General features: G+C 39.5%; 1 protein-coding gene across 4 annotated transcripts in view; it reads left to right on the top strand.

Moving 5' to 3' along the window:
* Nucleotides 1–19,959, top strand: part of zbtb16a (zinc finger and BTB domain containing 16a) — a 129,355-nt gene that overhangs the window by 66,904 nt on the left and 42,492 nt on the right. For all 4 annotated transcript variants that reach the window (XM_077233178.1, XM_077233176.1, XM_077233179.1 and 1 more), the window contains exon 4: nucleotides 9,783–9,869. In XM_077233178.1, coding sequence (XP_077089293.1) covers nucleotides 9,783–9,869 — 87 coding nt within the window. The remainder of the gene's footprint in view (nucleotides 1–9,782; nucleotides 9,870–19,959) is intronic.

Genomic DNA, 19,959 nt, shown 5'->3' with positions numbered 1-19,959 from the left:
CTGCTGCTAGAGTTTAAATAAATGGTGGAATGTGTTGGCACGCTCTGTGCCAGTCCAATTGAGTTTGAGTGAAGCGAGCGGGCACACCTCTACGGCAGAGGCTTCGTACACACTGGTGCAGGTTAAGAGGGGCCCTCTAGCGTGAAACACACATTCAAAGCCATGCGCGCGCACAGTAATGTCAAAACCCTTCAGTGCCGCCACCCACCGATGCCTCACCTGGCCTTTATCTCGGCTGAGGCCATGAAGACAGAGTGTGTGCTGTTGTGTGATAAATGCCTGAATTCTGCTTATCCCATTCAAACAAATCTGTGTCCGCCTGCCCTTCTCTCTCTCCCCCCGGGGGGCTTCTTATTCGAGATCCTTACATCTTATATTATCCGTGTATAGATGTGTACAGCATGTTTCCATATTTTCTTTCTGAGTAAATGTGGCAGGAGTGAGGTTTTTATTTTTGAATGCTTTGACGTCTAATGACATCATCTCCACCCCCCTTAGCACTAACAAAAAAAAGGTCTTGTAAGCCGAACTGTTTGTCACCTTAGAAAATCCTGTTATTCCTCTGTTTATTTGTGGGTCAGTACAACATAGAGAGCAGCGTTGCAAGTAGTATATTTTGGATGAAATATGATTTGTTTTCTGCGTAATGGCAATAAAAGTAAATACTCTCCAAGGCACGTTTTTTCATCGTGTTGCGTTAGCTCGGTCGATTGCTTTGGGAAACTTTTAGATCAATTTCTTAGCGCAGATTAAAAAGCTATGAATCCCATTTATGGAAGAGCTCCCTTATGAAATACTCTTTGAAACTTTCATATTTTGGCTGAAGAGTGAATCAGACGCTAAGCAAAGATCTGCCGACGGCGCTTTCATGTAAAAGAAAAAAAGAAAAGATAAAAGCAGTCCCATCTGGAAGTAGCCAGGACACACAAGGGTTGCTTTTATGCTATCCATTCCACTGGGAGGTTCAACATGAAAAGCAGCCGTGGATATTGTGTTATTACTGTTGCAAACACGTCTGTGGATCAGAATACTAATACCGGGCCATCCAAACAATTTCAGCGCTGAAGAAAAACACCTGTATCTCAGGCACTTTGAAACTGTCTGCGGCGACACAAGTAATTAATGTTTAACGGGCAACTACTGACAGGGCAAAACCTTCTGAGACACTGTGGGGCTATTGTGGGAAAAAAAATGTTCTGTGGAAAAACATCATATTATTTAATAGTGCTTCCAATAGGAGCTTGTTAAAAAACAGAAGGTTTGCAGCTAGTAGCTATATCAATATCCTGTTTAGTCAATGCAGATTGTAACTGTGATTGTACAGAAATTGAATGTGCAGATGCAGAGCGAAAGAAGATGAAGAGGAAGTCAGTGGATCTGGAACGAGAGTGAGGACATGGTAAAAGGTTTTAGTGAGGAAGTTAAAGGGGGTGTCGCGCAGATGACGTTTGTGTAGAAAAGAAGTTTATGGAAGTAACTTTTTCCTCTTTTTTTTTCTTCTGCCATCACCCTCTTTCTCTTCCCCTTTACTTTTTTAAATCAAGGATGGTTCCTGCTGTCTTAAAATTATTAAAAATCTTGTGACCCTAATGGAAAGAGAAATCAGGGCCAGCTGGTGTTATTTGGCACGCTGAGCTAATGGCCGTTTATTCATGAAACAAAATACGCCACAAAGTTTGCAATTTGATTGTTTTCCATTCTTGAATCTGAAGCTGATTAACTTTTTCTTCACAGATGAATCCATTTAAATCAAGTGATAAACAAATGTAAATGACTGTCCATGAGAGCCGTTAAACTCCGTTTGTTTTTTCTGTTGGATTTTGTTTGTGCACCGCGTTCCATGCGGTTGTTCCTTTTGGTCCATGTTGGAGTCACTCAAACTTGCTGCCTTATTTGCTGTTCTTTTGAAAATTCGATGTTTTGTTTTTGGAAACCGTAACACCTCTCGCATGCTGTGTTAAGTGTGGAACAGTTTAGAAATGACCTGTACAATGTGGTTACATTCTAGTTGCTGTCCCATAGGTTGCTGTGTAGCCCGTCGCCCCTCCCCCACACTCCTGACCTGGACCTTAATAAACTGGAGAGTGCCTTTGACAATGTGTGACTTGAAAGCAGGAAATAATGGGCACTAAATGTTAAATCTTTACAGGTTATTGACCTGTGGAGCATACATGGGCTCTGTTAACTATGTGCAGCCTGACACTGACTGCCTAGCACTTCTGTACCACTCATTTTACTGTGCTAGCACTTTGCCAGTTACTAGTTAGCATTTCTCACATCGCTGTCACAGCTCAGGACCGCTTTAAATACTCAAACCATAATTTAAAATGAGAAGGCCTAGGATTTTTTCCCCCAATTTGATTTCATTTCTGCTTTCGTATCTGCCTTGAGACGCATTCACTCTCTATTTCCTTTCATTGGAGGTCACTTGACATCAGTGGGACATCAATTTTTCAAATGATTGACCTTAACATAAAATTGATAATTAACCCACTCAATGCATTTAGTTAGTTTATTTTTTGTTTAGTCAATCTACTCATGAACCACAAGGAATCCTACTAGTGGTCCATGGACCACAGTTTGAGAACCACTGTTAAATTGATGTGGACTCATGCAATTATATTTCAGGACCTGGATTCACCCTCCCTGCTCATGAAAAGCAAATAAGGAAAGAGCAGAACCGGCCTCCCACTGCTCTGTGCCCAGCAGTAAAGGCATTTACAGCACTGTAAAGATGGCTCAATTGTCGCATCCAGTGGTTGGTTGAAGTTTCGGTGGTCGTTTGGGGAAAGGGTTCAACGCATGGTCAGGCTCTCAGGTTCTCCTGTGATAAATAAAAGAGGGCTGGAGGTATCGGCATGCTTTCAGCCGGCCTCACAGGTATTGATCAGGCAGCAGAGCAAAGGCAGATCATTTCTTGCCCTTACTTTCTCTGTGTGCATGCTAACTTTTTACGTAACACCTTTTTTATTCTTTACTTTCACATGTACATATTTTCAAAATTGACTTGTCTCTGGGTTGCATGAACAATTAGTAGAGTAAAGCAGTTTTAAAACATGCAACTCTCATGGCACGAGATGCTTAAACACAGCCAGATATGTCTTTCTCCATGCGTATGACCTAGTCATCTATCATGACCCATCCCTACTCTTTACCTTTATAATATGCTTGGTTAGTTGTTGTGTATATATGATGTAATAACACTTTACAATAAGGTTTGATGCGTTAGAATTAGTTAATGCAATAGATGTCATGAACTGAAAATAAACAAATTTTACATCATTAATCTAGGTAAATGTTATAATATTATAGTAAATATAGTATAATACAGTAAATGATTGTATTATAGTAATAGTAAATATAAATATACAATGTTTCATTGTTAATGGTTATAGAATTTGTTGGTTAAATATACAATGAGAAACGTTAATGTGTTATGCTCTACCGTTTTAAAAGTTTGCAGTGAGTGTTTTTTCAATAAATTCATACTTTTATTCAGCAAGGATGTAATAAATTTATCAAAAAGGAAATTAAGATGTATAATGTTACAAATTATTACTATTTCAAAATATAGCTGCAAGCAGCAATTATTGGGGCCAAGCGCAAGAAGGCGATAAGACATGCCAACATGGCTGGGAGTGTCAGACCAACTGCAGCAAGGAGCAATTAAAGACAATTTTAGGCAAAATGGTTGAGAAATCATATAAATAGTAATTAAAAATACGATTTAATGGATTATCACTTTCGACCAATAGGTTTCGCAAATACAGAATGGTGTCAATATGTCAAGGCATTGTAGAGATAAAGACTTAATAGTCATTTTGGCATCATGCCTCAACTTTGCTGCTGCGGTATACAAAAACGGTTTCTTCTATTGACACGAAATCCTTAACTTTTAGTCGGCACGGAATAGAGATGATTAAATATTACCGACCACAAACGTTTTAACGGTAGTGTAATGTGGAATTTACATCAAACTAGATTAATCGGTACTATAAAATTTGTTCTTTATTATTAGCTCATAATACCTAATGTATTAAAGGGTTAGTTCATCCAAAAATAAAATTGCTTTCATTAATTACCACATTTCGTTCCAAACCCGTAAGTCCTTCGTTCATCTTCCGACCACAAATGAAGATATCTTTGATGAAATTCAAGAGCTATTTTTGATCCCCCATAGACTGCAACGTTAGTACCACTTTAAAGTCCAGAAATGTAAAGACATCATTAAAATAGTCCATGCGACTTCAGTGGTTCAACTTTAATGTTATGAAGTGATTGAGAATACTTTTTTTGTGGCAAAAAAAAACCAGAAATAGCGACTTTATTCAACAACAATTTCTTCTTACAACATAAGTGGTAATAATGTTGCAATCTATGGAGGGGTCAGAAAGCTCTTGGATTTCATCAAAAATATCTTCATTTGTGTTGCGAAAATGAATGAATGGTATACGGGTTTGGAAAGACATGAAGGTGAGTAATTAATGACAGAAATTTCATTTTTGGGTGTACTAACCCTTTTACTAATGTTAACGAATTAAATCTTACTTTTAAAGTGTTTCCAAAGTAATTAATAATCAGACTTGGACTTGACTCCATATCATGTACTTTATACTGGCCAACTTCACCTTGTATATGTGCTGGCATCAATGCAGTAGGCAGCAATTCTGAGAATCCCACCTCAGTTTTGGTGGCAGCTTAAATACAGGGCAAATTATGGTGAGATGCTAGAGGCTCCACTCATTTCCTGCCACTTCACACCAGGCTAACCCCACAGGTTCCTCCCCAGCCCAGCTCCTGTTTCCTCCACTTCTGAAAGCCCTTTGTCCTCTAACTATACCATTGGGAAAGCTGCCCAGAGTCATAATTTAAGGGACCATGGCCTGAAGGAAAAAAAAAATAGAGGCGAGAAAGGAAGAGGAAAACACGTGGAACCTTTCACCTTTTGTTGCAGTGGAAGGGTTAGCCTGCTGCACACCAGGGTCATACGAAGGCATTATACTGTTGCTGGTATGTTTTGTTTCTGCATGTGGATTAGACAGAATCCAGTGTGTTTATGAGTCCCACACACTGCATAGGCATCCGTCTGGATTTTACTAATAGGTCTCCAGCTTGTATGTGTATGTGCATCTTTGAACTGAAATGCCCTGAGTATATCTGGGGCTAGACAGCTGAAATGACTGTGTTGTACATTGAGAGAGAAAAAGAGCTGGACTGAGTTGTACATTGAGAGAGAAAAAGAGCTGGACTGAGTTTGACCTGCTGGCCAGATAAATTGGTCTACTGGCAAAATGGATTAAGAGCTTTAATGCAGGCTAAAAAACAAGTGAATGAATGTGCAACACTGCTCATTTTGAGCAGATAAATTTAGAAGCGTCTTTGATGTGAAAGTGTGTTTAGCAAGTCAATATTTGTCTGCTTTGGTCTGTCCCGAGACGTCCTCTGTCTGCGCACCAGACCGTGAAGCTATCAGAAGAAGCCTAGATATCCTCAGTGTTTATCTCCTTTGCTATTCTTTCTGTTCTCTGTGAAGGCTATATAAATATTAACCAGCTCACTTCTCTTCATTTTCTGAGCGTAATCTACTGTATAGTGTCTGGAAATTAAATCTGTGCTGCTCTATTTCTCAAGCTGTGTGTGTGTGTGTGTGTGTGTGTGTGTGTGTGTGTGTGTGTGTGTGTGTGTGTGTGTGTGTGTGTGTGTGTGTGTGTGTGTGTGTGTGTGTGTGTGTGTGTGTGTGTGTGTGTGTGTGTACGTACGTGTGTGTACGTACGTACGTGTGTGTGTACGTACGTGTGTGTGTGTACGTACGTGTGTGTGTGTACGTGTGTACGGTTACAGGAAAAAAAGGGAAAATATAGATGCAGTGATTTTCACTAATAGATCTAGATGTAATTTCGTCCGATATCGTCACGTGAGATGACCCTAGTTATAGTTAATCACATTTTAAAGTGTCTTTTGTTTGCAAATAACAAGGCATTAAAGCTTTGGTCCAATGCAACACACAATGCCTTATGAATGGTTCTTGTTAATGATTCAATTTAAACAATTCATTAAACATACTTTCAATGAAGTTAGTGGTTTGAATCAGAATCATTTGCTCTGCGAATCGTTCAGAGCCTTTACTGAGTTCTCCACAACGCACTCCTTTACTGAACTGTGAACCATTTTTCAATTATGTCTGGTTGAAAATGAACACAGACCCATTACTGTTATGTGTACAATTAGATTTGTCAGACTGAACATAAGACTAAACGTAACATAAAACATAAAATTCATCAAATTTGTTACAACAAAATAAATAGAATTTTCAATAAATTATTAGACTTTGTAAAATCAGTTTAAAAAATGTATACACTAATACTTGTCTCCTAAAATGCTTTTACAAATGCCAGCGTGTGTGTGTATGTCATACGTACATGTAAACACTCAATCCCTGCAATAGATTGTGATATAACAAAAGCGCTTCTGAACAACCATCCATATCAAGCGATTCTGTACTTTGGCAACTAAAAAAGTCAGTTGGCTCCGAAATGCTTAATTTTAAGAGCCAGTGGCTCACCTGACAACGCTATACAAATAAACTCATTCATGCGTCTACACCGGCATGCTTGCGTGAATGTGTGCATTTTTAAGAGGGGAATCTGGCAGTCTCCCAGCATTTTTGTCTTGGTTGATAAAAAAAATTGCTCTGCCTGCGGTACACATCTAGTCGTGAGGGAACACACAGTTCCTGGCTGTCCTTTCCAATTGGCAGTCTCCGTACTGTTCTGTGACTGATAAGAGGACAGTGTAAATAAAACTGTACAGCACAGCTCGTTACCGCTAAAGGAAAAGGGAGAGCACGCTGTCTGTACTCATTGTTCTGACGGCACTGTTTTTCCTTTTTATATGGATATTTTTTTAGCTGTTTTTTTTTTTTACGGATTGTGCTGTCTTATATAACGCATTTGTGTAGGCTCACCGAACAGCAAGGGTATTTTTTATTTTTTTTGTGCTGTATTTGTCTACTCATGTTCCTGCTTCCAAGTGACAAGGGGGGGTGTCTGATCAGAGTGTGTGATGAGAATCCACCTTTATAGCATTAGACAATGTGCTTGTTCACAGGTCTTTCCATTACAGCTGTGCTCTAGTATCACTCTCTTCAGGGACTCATCAACAAAGGCAGCACGGCCCCACTGCTGGGTAATCTGAAGCTGGATGTTTGCCGCAGCTCCCGTAAAAAAGGCTCCGGTTGCACTCGCTTCATTTTATTCATGTGCACAGCCGATGCAAACAAGACCGATCGACGCTGCGTCCTCCTTGGAAACAGTAAATCCTAGGGTGTCAGTTGTGCAATACGTTCAGAGAAGGGAAGTGAAAAAGGAACGGGGCCCTTGGCACGTGGCACCTCTCCTCCACTTGTTGGGAGCCACAGTTGTGTAAGGACCCATTATCTCAGGTTCGGCATCGCTGTGGCAACTTCAAGAGAAGGAAGGAGGAAGTGGGAGTTGCTAGAGAGCGATTTCTCTTTTTTTTGTTTGTTGTTGTTTCTTTTTTTGCTGGAGAGGCAGTTATTTCTAGCTCTTCCTCTCTCTTTTTGTCTTTGGTGGGAAGGGGTTTAAAAGTGGGGTCTGATTGCTGGCAAATTTGAGAGAGGTGTTTTTTCCATAATACATTTTTTCTCCTTTTTCTTTCTTTCTGTCATGCTTAACAAGAAAGTCGCTAGTGGAGGGAGAGGCTAGAATTTATCACTTTAATTCCATGACTTTTGCCGGGCCTGGAAGCATGCTCCTGCTGGGTTGGCTGGATGTTGTCACCCCCTGTGAGATAATGACCTGCTTCAATAAGCTGTCGTTTATGTTGTGGGGTGGGTTGTAGGGTCTGGCTTCTCCCTCTCTGCCACTTAAAGTGGTGATCAATGTCCCGCTGGTCCTCTATCTCAAGCTACTTTAGTTCTTGGACCTTCCTGCTTCGTGGCCAAATGTCAATCTGTCTGGTGTTCTGTCTGTTGGTTTGTCTTTTCTGTCTGTCTGTCTGGGGTTCTGTATGTCTGTCTGTCTGGGCGTTTTGTCTGTTTTGCATTCTGTCTGTCTTGCATTCTAGCATTCTGTCTGTCTGACTGTCTGACGTAAGTTCGGTCTGTCTGGCTGTCTGTCTGTCTGTCTGACTGTCTGGCGGTCTGTCTGTCTGACTGACTGTCTGTCTGTCTGTCTGACTGACTGTCTGTCTGGCGGTCTGTCTGTCTGACGTATCTACGTTCGGTCTGTCTGTCTGGCGGTCTGTCTGTCTGACGGTCTGTCTGTCTGACGTATGTACGTTCAGTCTATCTGGCGTTTTGTCGGTCTCTGTCTGTCTGTCGTTCTGTCTGTCGGTCTTTCTGTCGGTCTGTGTCTGTCTGGGTCTCTGTCGGTCTGTGTCTCTGACTTTGTGTGTCTGTCTGGCGTTCTGTCTGTCTGTCTGGCGTTCTGTCTGTCTGTCTGGCACTCTGTCTGTCTGTCTGTTTGGCGTTCTGTCTGTCTGTCTGTCTGTCTGGCGTTCTGTCTGTCTGGCGTTCTGTCTGTCTGTCTGGCATTCTGTCTGTCTGTCTGGCGTTCTGTCTGTCTGGCATTATGTCTGTCTGTCTGTTTGGCGTTCTGTCTGTCTGTCTGTCTGGCGTTCTGTCTGTCTGTCTGGCGTTCTGTCTGTCTGTCTGGCGTTCTGTCTGTCTGTCTGGCGTTCTGTCTGTCTGTCTGTTTGGCGTTCTGTCTGTCATTATGAATTTCTCTGAATTTCAGTTGTTTTAATTATACTTCCTTACATTCAAATTGAAAGTCTGCATCCTTTTGCTACTTGAATTCTAATTTAATTTAAAATTAACATTCAATTGACTCAACACTTATTGCAGAAGGCGAGATACAGTATTTCATGATTGATGTGTTAAATTGAGTTTGAATACACCAAAGTAACAGGTTCTGAGGTTTGTCTTCCAAAGTTCCACTTTATGTGCAACATTTAGTGGCATGAAGTGACCACAGGTACTGTAATAGTGGTGTTTGATTTCTTTAGCCATTTAAGAGGAACTTGTTTGTGCCACATGTAATACTTTATTGCTGAGTGGCATCATCTGCTAGAGAAAAAAAAACCTGTTTCCTACTGACTGAGAGTACAGTACGTTTTGTAACTTTACAGTGGTTGCGAAATGGACTTTGGCTAGTTTTTTTTTTCTGAGTTATGACTTCCTGTTGTGCCTGTAAAGGTCGTAAGACACAACAATGAGAGCTGACAGCTCTGTTAAAATTTTTTAAAACTCCCATTTGATTGAGCAGATAAATACAGTGTAATTGGCAATGCAATAGTGTTTCGGCTTAATTCTGATTTATAGATCAGATGGTATATTAACATCCTGTGGTCTCGCAGTTCCTCCTCATGTCTTGTTGCAACATCAGATCTTGCTATGCAGATGTCAAATGCATGGCTTCTTGTTTTTATTTTCTATTTTGAATAGTTTGACAACGTTTGTGTGATTTTTACTTAAAGAGTGCCTTGAATGCTAAATCCTTGTTATGATGCATTACTTAAAATGCACGGTGCACAGAAAATCAGCGTCTGGCATATGTACCCTCCAAAACACATTGTAAACGCACTGTTTTTGCCAGCGAGTTTTATTCAAGCGAATCCAGCAGACTTCTAACTCACAGGCACTGAATCATTTCAACTATTCCTGGGGTTCAAATAAGAGCTATGACACCATGCAGCACTCGAGGACCCCCAGGAGGATGTAGATTGAATAACTTATGCGTTTGTTTTTTTCTTTCTTGTAGCTGGTGAGAAAGCCATCGTCTGTGACCAGTGTGGAGCTCAGTTCCAGAAGGAAGATGCTCTAGAGGCCCACCGGCAGATCCACACAGGTGCAGCACAAACACCAATCCACACTGCACACATCAAACACACTCAAACGTGCGCTCTGCTACTATATGTGGAAGTTTGTCTTTGAGGGCTCACATCCTTTGAAAGACATTTAATGAGAGAAATGAAAGAAATTATTACTGTGCCTAAATTTCTAGCTTTTCTTTCTACTTTTTTTTTTGCTTTTCCCACAACATTTCTGTGTATATACATTACGGGTGTAACAGTACACAGAAGTCACGGAAAAAGTGCCATCTACATCTTTCTACTTCACCTTTCCACTAGGAGATTGTGAGTGAAGCGGCACCTGAGGCTTCGCATTTCCAGGACACACATATTTCATCACTGGACTGTAGTGAGAATTCCATGACAAATTGGCACAATGCAAAATGATTTTGTCTGATTATAACAGCGTAAAAACCATTCGAGCCTATCACAAAAATGAATTGAAACTCAGTGTATAGGCTACTGGCTCTTAAGTGCCATCTGAACTCTTGTTCCTCTGATTTTCTTCCTGTTGTGGCAGTAAGCAAACAGCATTGCATTACCCCACGCACCATCTTTTGCATTGGAGTGTGGATCACCTGTGATTGACTATTCGTCGAACGTATTGCACCGAACGGTGACTATGACCATGACATGACGGTTCAGGACTAATGCATGTACCGTTACATATAATATATATATATATATACACACACAAAATTCCTCTAGTTTATATATCTTCCATCTGTTATTTACTATGCTAAAATGTTATCAACATTGCATAAATAAATGCAATGTTGAATAGTTTAGATTTAGTAAGAAAGAAAATAGTAATCTGATTACAATTAATATAATACACGTATGTAATTTTATAATATTATAAAGATATATGTATAGGGTCAACTGTGTAATTAAAAATGCAATTACTAAAATTAATTAGAGCTGCTATTACATGCTGGTATTTTTAAAATATAAGTACAATGTAAAAACATGTATGTACACAGTAAGTCCATTGTATCAAATTATTAATTTCAATGTAAGTACATAGTACTTAAAGTCACTTAATATAAAGTGGGACCGTTTTTTTTAAGTTTTTTTTTTAGATTTAACTCTCTTTTGGTGAACGTTTTGTCCCCAAACATTAGCCAAGCATGCACAAGCAATGTTATACAGAATGTCAGATTGTAAACCATTTGCGTTCTAGGACTAAAAGTTAGCTGTGTGCGTTTACTTGGAGAACATGGTAAACAATCGGCAACCTTGGTTATTTATAAACGGATAAAGCTTTGAATCTCTTCATGTGTTTGAAGAGGTGTCCAACAACTTCTTGGGATATGCGGTGACAGATAAACATTTACTGGAGGAGGTGAAAGGCAAGCCACCAGCTATGGGGTAAAGCTGGCAACCAACCCCAACAATTACGCACATACATACCTGCTTGTCATTCTATTCATACAAATTATTAGTTATGGGAAACAGGGCAGTCGTGGTCAGGCTTGGTTAAATCTTTGTTTACTAGGTGCCCTTAAAAAAAATTTGTGGCATGGAAGGAAGACCTCTCCGGTTTCCTCCTCTGCTTATATTCTTGGTGGCAACCTGAGTGAGGTATGCGCTGGTGCAGCTGACCCTGATATGATAACCTCTTCTGGGTTGCTGGTCACAAGAGCTGTGCTGATGCATGTGGCCCTCCGTACACTGCCATGCTATGACTCCTCACTTTCCAGACAGCCCTCGCTATCTGCCCTTGGGAGAATGTTCTAGCACTAACGTGTCTAGCACTCCACATCATAACAGTCTGGCTTGCTTAGATCAATTTGAGTATAGAAAGCACCATTAATGCATTACATTTATGATTCATTACGCCCATGAGGCCTTGAACCACCTTTAGGAACTAGGTACTTGAAATTGACATAATTAATGTACAGTCAATAATACAGCTTGTCGAATTAAGCTTTCATACATAAGTGAACATACTGTACTTAAGCAAAGGTTTTATCGCTGCCAAAATGCCACGAGTTTAAAATTCACACTCTTAATCACTGATATAATAGTAATTTTAAACCCAGTTCACTGTGGCTTCAATATTTGACTTCCGCAAACACTCTAGCTACCTAGAGCTGGTATATAACAAAAAAAATTAAGTCTTTTGCTGATTTTGAGTATATACACCACTATTCAAATTTTGGGGTCAGGTAGACAGCAAACCCCTTTTATTCCTTTTATTCGTTAAATTGATCAAAAGTAACAATGAAGACATTGTTAGAAAAGTTTTCTACAGTATCTCAAATTCCTTTGAACTTTGTCCATCAAAGATTCCTGAAAAACAAATATCGATCACCATCTCCACAAAAATTATCATCGGCACAAATGTTTTCAACATTGTTAATAATAAGAAATGTGTCTTGCACACCAAATCAGCATTTTAGAACTAAATACTGGAGTAATGGCTGCTGATTTAGCTTTACCATCACAGAAATAAATAACATTATGATATTACTACTTTAATATATATTTTTACTTTTTTTAAGTAAATGTGTTAAAGTTCAAATTTTGCATTTAGGAAATAATTATTTCTAAAATCTAGGCAGGTTTTCAACATATTGAATCAGTCAGTCATCAATGTTTTGAATTCATTCATGGAGAAGAATAAAACTTAAATTGTCTTTTTTATTATTTGTTTGATTTTTCTTATTTAAAAAACATAGTTGTTAGTGCACTTAGTATCTCAGCGTTTTTATCTTCTTATGTGAATAAGCAGTATGTTTTAATTGAAATCATTTTTGCACATTTTTCTTTGCTTTTATCGTTGACTAAATCAAAAATATCCTTTGTTGACCATTTTGATTAGTAATATCATCAATATTAACACTCACTAGCTTTTTTTTCCTACTGAAGTATTGCTATTAACCCTTCGGAGTCTTGGGCTATTTTGGCCGTTTTTGAGTACTTTTATTTTTTTTAAATTTTGTAACATAAAAAAATGTTTACCATACCAATGTTTGGTATAATTTTTTTCAGCACAACATCACCTATATGATCAGACAATTAGTTTTTCACTTTGATGTACTCTATCAACATACTGGACCCAAAATCACACAAAAATCACAAAATCCGAATAGAAAAATTATAGCTTTTCTACTACAAAAAACACAAACATGCTCAATGAAGCATTTTAAAAGGTTTAAAATGTAAACACAAGTTGTAAATGTCAACATATACAGGTACAATTCAGATATAATCAACCTATATACAAAAAAAATATGATTTACAAAAAAAAAGCGTGTGTAGCCATAGGCTTTTTTTCTTTCTTTTTAGCTCAGCCACTATTTAAAAAATGTTGTGCACACAATTATTCAGAGAGCTATATTTAAGGCCTTACATTCCCAGAGTATGAGGGTTCCCAAATAGTGCAAATACAACATAAAAAATGTAAAATTGAGATAAAATTAAACTATATGCAGCAAAAAGCAAGTGTGGCAATAGGCGTTTTTTCTTTTCTTTTTTGCTTAGAAACTCTACAAAACAATTCATGTACAATTACACAGATATCTACATTACAGGGATTTCATTCCTTGAGTAAGAGGGGTTCATCAATAGTGCAAATATACCATACAATAGGTAAAATGAACACAAAATCAAATTATACATACAACTATTTACAGCAAATATCAGGTGTTTTTTATTTTTATTTTTTATCTGTGCCTCTCCTCAAAACAGTTTAGCTAAATCTACTCCTAAACTACCTAAACTACTCCTAAACTACCTAAACTATCTACACTACTCCTAAACTACTCTCAAAATCTACTCAAACTCTTCCAAAAACTAGCAATAATCTCTCTCTATATATATAACGTATATACTATGTCTATCTTTATCAACTCCGTAAATCCTCTGCCTTTCAATTTTGCGTCTTAGCTCAGTTGGCTCCTCCTCCATTCCCTAAAATGTGCAGCCTGAAGAGCAGAGTCAGCAGATTCACACATTTTTCTCCGTTTTGTTTTATGACAAAAACCGACGAAGTTATTAGAATAAATGCAACGCCTGTCGCATCCCATCTTGCGTTCTTTTACGAACGCGTCAGTATTTTTTATATAAAGTTTAAATGATCATATCTCCGTTTTTACTTGGTCTATCAACACAAAACAAAAAGTAAATAGAATTTCAAGCCAGCACTTTCGACAGAAGTGGACGGCAACGCTCAACGTGACTTTGTTTTTATGCTTCGACGTCTTAAACTGGTCATGTAACTTGATCACGCCGGCGTGATCGGCGACCCCGAAGAGTTAAAACATGTCTTTCTGTTCATTTTGTGTGATTAGGCCTAGTCTAAAGAGTAAACAAATTAATGCACATTGAAATCATCGATATTCACGGATTCACAGAATCGTTGTGAATTTATCACGAATATCCCATATACCGAGCCCAGCTCGGTCATGGTCTCAGAGCTGGTTGGGTGCACTTTGTGTTATTTGATAGACATGCGTAAAAGGCTTGCCATGCCCTCACTGACCGGGCCTCCCGAGAGCCTTGACCAATATGGGGCCCATTGTAAATAGGGGTTAAACAGGGCTAACGATCAGAGAAAGGCATACCAGTGGAAAGCCCGGCTAAATATAGATTTGGAGTCTGGAGTAAAAAAAAAAAATGGGCAGTGAAACTTGTCTTCCTGCCAGGGACCTGAACAGCAGTGAGGCCAGCCTCCCCTGTGGCTACCAGGCTTATATTTTAAATGTGCTATAACGCATGGCTAGTTTGATACGCTGGCTTTTTTTCCCACAGTCCCTCAATATGCTCACCCATATGCTTCATTTTCACAGCCTAGATAGACTTGAAGTGAGTTATTGGGAGATTTTATGTCATTTGCTTCATGTTTTTTTTTTTCTCCTGAAAAACGTCACCGCAGACGTCCACGTTTTGCTACACTCCGAGGGTGGCGTAAGGGCCACGACAGGAAATGTTTTTATTTCACCTTGTTATCTCCTACTTTTAGCCATATCTGAGTGACAAAACCTTGAAACGAAGCCAATTCTGATTTTGCTCTGCCGTCTACTTATGCTTATGTTATCCATACAGTGTTACTTAACAGGCCAAAAACCGCATCTCTGTCCCAACACCATCACTAGTGGATGTGTGACTCACAGTTGTGCCCTCTTTATAAATAGTTAACGGCTGTTGGCGCGGTGGTGTTTATGATGGACAAAGTTTTCTTGTTGTTGTAAACATCCAGGTCTCGGATTTCAAGTTGGCAGCTTGTCTGGCAAAAGGCTGAAGTGCAGGGAGCAGCGGTCATTTCCTGTAACGCTATCAGGAGAATTGCCCATGAAGTCGACCTGCATGCATAAATGACGAAAGAAAAGCCATTCATGGAAAATTAGATAAATTTCAATGATTGAATTAATCAATAACAAAACGGCAACAAACTTAGGCACGATAGAATGAGTCCTGACTGATGGGATATTGAATTTGTTTAATTTTGACTATTAAAGATAGAAACAGTTTTTCCCCACCTGCATACAGTGTGTCTGTCAAATTACTTTTTTATATACTTTTTTTAACCAAGGGTGCATCGAATTGATCAACAGTGACAGTAAAGACATTTATAAAGTTACAAACGATTTCTTTTTCAAATAAAAGCTGTTCTTTTTAACTTTATATTCATGAAATAATCCTGAGAAAATTTATCGCGGTTTCCACAAAAATATTAAGCAGCACAACTGTTTTCCATGGCTAATAAAAAAATTAGCTTAGCCATCACAAGATTAAATTACATTATTATAATGGAAAATGGTTAAATTGTAGTAATATTTCACAATATTACTGTTTTTACTCTATTTTTGATCAATTAAATGCAGCCGTGATGAGCATGAGACTTTTCACACAAATACACATTTTTAATGTGTTTTTGTATGTGTATAAAGGTCATTGTTGCCAAGTATCTTCAAAAGTTTTACTTGAGTACTAAAATATCTAAAATTTAGTTCAAATCTTAGTTAAAAGACCTTTTGTTTACTTGTTTGAGTTCTAGATGGTCGGCACGATTCCTGCCTCATTCCAGACTAACACCGCCACTTCAATGGATCCCTTTGTAGGCTCGTCTCATTTCTGTTGATCTCAGAGAAATCAGCTGCTGTGATATGTTGATTGGAAGAAAAAGGGGCCCTTGTATACAGCCTGTAAAATTTTAGACTGATATATCGTGTTTGTTTTGGCCAATTATTGACATGTTCTATTTATTTAGCATTTAATCGTCTTCTGTGCAGCAAGAACATAGATTGGATAGCATTTGAGTCAGCTGAAAATGGCTCGTAATATACCTGAACTTTACAGTGTGGTTTTCGAATGACTCTGATCAGTGTTGATGGCATTCCTTGGCGAGGTGTTTGCCGCCTGTGACGTCAGGGGCTTTTTAGACAGTTGGAGAGGTTGGTTAAGGCGCATAAATGGTCGGCCGTGTTTGGTGCCAGGACTCTGAGAGAAAAACAACATCATGTGCTGTTGTTGACGCACAACCCCAGTGCTACTGGAGTCTCAGTTCTGACCTACTTAAAAGGGCAGCCCAATTTGAAGAGACTTCAACTCCACAATCACTTATCTCAAGGGACTGCAATGAAAAATTCACTCATAAATACTGCCGAAGGGGTCTTTGTGTGTTTTTGTGCATTTTAAATAAGGGGTATTGATTTTTACAGGGTGTGAAACGGCAAGTCTCTTTTCAATCTGAAGCCCTGATATGATGTTTAGCCGAGAGATGTGCTTTATTTGCTCCACAAAACTTTTGTGAGGTGCTTTATTTGCTGTGACAGTTTAGATGGAAGATTTGAGATGGGGGGGGGAAACTCAGAATTGTGTTTTGACAAAACTATTATCAGGAAACTGACCATGAAGCTCCTGGGTCTCCTCAATCAGATCTCTATCGATGAATCAGTTAGGCTTCCAGGACTTTCCACCTCAAAACATCACATCCATTATTAGTTTACTGTTCACAGAAGCTGTTATAGACGGTGGTGTAGTTGTCACCTTCTTTGAACTGGCCGAGCAGCTGACTGCATGTAAATCCACATATAATAGCAACGGCTCCCCCTTCCCTCTTGATTTCCTCTGGTCCTTTTTAAGTCTTGTGTTACAGGGAAAATATGCAAACCATTTTGGAGAGAGAACGGTGGATTTGCTCGGTGGGAACACGGCGTGACTCCAGTGAACCAGGCCACAGAGTAAACACTTTCTTCTCTGAAGCCAGAAATAGTTTTGACAGCGAGAGAAAGGAATAGAGAAACACGGCTGTGTTTTTGCACAGTGAGAAAGAGAAAAGAGCGCTTTTTCGGGTTCCCTCGCCCCCCTCCAACACTTTCTCTCCCACATCTGAAAATATACCCGAATAATGTGCCCAAAGGCTTCCACTTCTCAACCCCTCCACAAGCTTGTCACTCTCACAAATGGGGTTGGTGCCACCGGTAAACACAGGTCACGCCATACCCCTCTATTAACTCAATCACACCGCTACTAGTAGAACGGCTGTTAGGCATTTAGTTAATTGTGACGTAATTAACCTGTCAGTGTGCATTAAAGTTGCACAAGCCAATTCATATGAATGTGGGCTGGTTTGGGCGTCCTGTTCAATTTCCACAAAGGCTATTTTGTATGCGCTGGTGCTCCATTAGTGACCAGAAGCATTATGACCATGAGGGGATGTGTGCCTTTGAGACTTTTGTTCATCTGGTTGGTGAAACCACATATGTAAATTTTACTTCTCACAAAATGTAAAAAAAAAAAAATTGAGCGTGTTATAGGCTATATGACATTTTATAATCAGATATGACAACACTACTGCAACACGCAAGCCAACGTGAAAACAGCGGCGAATGAAACTGAAAGTAAGTCACTAACGCTTAAAACACAATAATCTTCATTAAAAATAGTGAGACTAAATATTCTTACCAGTGAATCAATAAGATGCAGCTCATATCTGTTGCTTTCGTTGACTTGCATGTAGTGTGGGAGTTGAAGATTGGATTTATATTAGTGTAAATGGAATCATTCTTACAAATCAGATCTATCTGACCAGTTAAAAAGCAGATGTGACCAGGTGTAAACAGGTCCTATAACTATATATATATATATATATATATATATATATATATATATATAATAGGTGCATGATGCCTCCAAAATGTCACATTCAGGACAGGACACTTTCAAGAAATACTCTCAAGGCCATTGCTTTGATCCAAAAGTATTTTTCAGTGTTATTTATTTGTACAGGACAGTGAGCCCTTGCCTGTGTTGTGATGGTGTGTGTAGGTGAAGGCTGATGGGTTTGGATCGCTCTGAGACAGCATGGCATCAGAAATGGTGTCCATGTGCCGGTCAGCTGCAGCTGATTAAATGACTATTAGCTGTGCCAGACTCTATCCCCATATCTCATTCTACATCCATTACTGAGCAAGCTGTCCCACTCTCAAGCGGAGGACCCATCTGTCCGAGCCCCACTGACCGCCTGCACCAGCTTGGTTTACTGTAGGCCTTCATTATCCTCGGTGCAGTTTGGCCGTAACTTGCTATTATTTGCATTCAAGTCGTGCCTGAATGGTGTGTGAACAAACTTAATTTTCCCATCTTTTTTTAGTGACAGCATGAGAATGATCAGATACATTAAGCACCTTCTTTATTCACAATTTTTGTTGGATTAGTACAAAATGCACTCATTTTATTTTAACTTGTATCACTTTGTAATTGAGATTTCCTCATGAGTAGCAGCTTCCCATGAACATATGATCTCCTCATAACTGTTTTCCCTTTCCTATGATTCGAAATCTGTCGTTCTGTATGCAGCACTACCCTTTGTGTTTAGAGCTCACATGGTGAATAACAGGTGACATGGAGCAGACTTTTAAACCCAAAAAGCATTTGACCACCATGTCAATTTAGCTTTTCAAGCTCTATTCTGAGGGCTGTAAGATTTAAACGAAAAGACTGAAAATGATTATCTGAATGTTATTTGTGGGATTTTGCCGTTCCAGCAGAGGCAGCGGCTTAGACCCTATTTGACGCTTAAATCCTTTGAAGTGGTGTGTGTGTGTGTCCTTACGCCAGGTCTATTGAACTCTTTTTTTAGTTGTTTTTTTTTTTTTTGGTTTTCTTTCCCAAAATACAGAGGGCACAAGTGCTTGGACTCTGTATCAGTGACCAAATTAAATCAAGCGCAGAGCGGCCTGGCCTCTCTCCCTTTTTTTCACAACTAATTTTTTTCCCTAGATAGGATCTAAATGAGTTTTCCAGTGGGTGAGATGCTCAGTTGGCTGATAGATACCATGTGCAGACGTGCAGCCAACACCCAGAAGTAATCATCTGTTGGCAAGAATGTTTAGCCATTAGGTGAAGTATAAATTCCCACAATGAGCTCCACTTTTATCAACTGACTGAGTCGGCGTGAGCGATCTGCTTGGGAACGTAGGCCGGTGGCCCTTCTGTGAGGACCCACCGCAGTCGACGGGCGGCACTGAGGGTCACCGTTCCAGCTTAGTAGGTACAGTGGGGGGGGAACAGGGATTTGTAGCATCTCTGCATGACGGCTGCAGCGTGCATTGTTTCTCAGTGGAGATTTGACAGAAAATAGTGATGTCTAAATCCGTCTGGCATGGCGTTGGGGAAGAATCTCAACTAGAGAGAGGCTTTGATGCGCATTGTGAGGAGAGACAGCAGCACATGTCCAAAGGAAAATAAAAGTTTTGTGGAGAGATTACGGACTCCTGTAGGCCCGGTGATTCACGTGCTGTAAAAGAAGCCAGCAGGAATCTCCCGATCTTGTCCGCCAAACTCACCCGAGATGGGACGCCCCTGCCCACTACAATGAGACTCATCCTGTGTTGAACAAGCATTACCCGCCTCTGTTCTGAATGCATTGTATCTCAGTGCTAATAACCATTGGTAATTAAATGCTGAGGGGGAGGTAGGATATGAAAAGGAGGTGAAAACAGTGATGTACAGGAATATTCAGCTATGATTAAAGGAAAAAAAAAACGTAAACACAGCCCCTTTGTGATTGAGTGTCCCATCTTGAAGTATCCCTGTAATGGATTAACCCCCATCCCACGAGTGGCCTGAAAAGAC

This window comes from Siphateles boraxobius, unplaced genomic scaffold (assembly GCF_051911475.1).
Source record: "Siphateles boraxobius isolate OS27281-9 unplaced genomic scaffold, OSU_SipBor_1 18, whole genome shotgun sequence".
Lineage (NCBI taxonomy): Eukaryota > Metazoa > Chordata > Actinopteri > Cypriniformes > Leuciscidae > Siphateles > Siphateles boraxobius.
The sequence above is the reverse complement of the archived record's forward strand: the minus strand, read 5'-3'. Positions and strand labels throughout refer to the sequence as shown.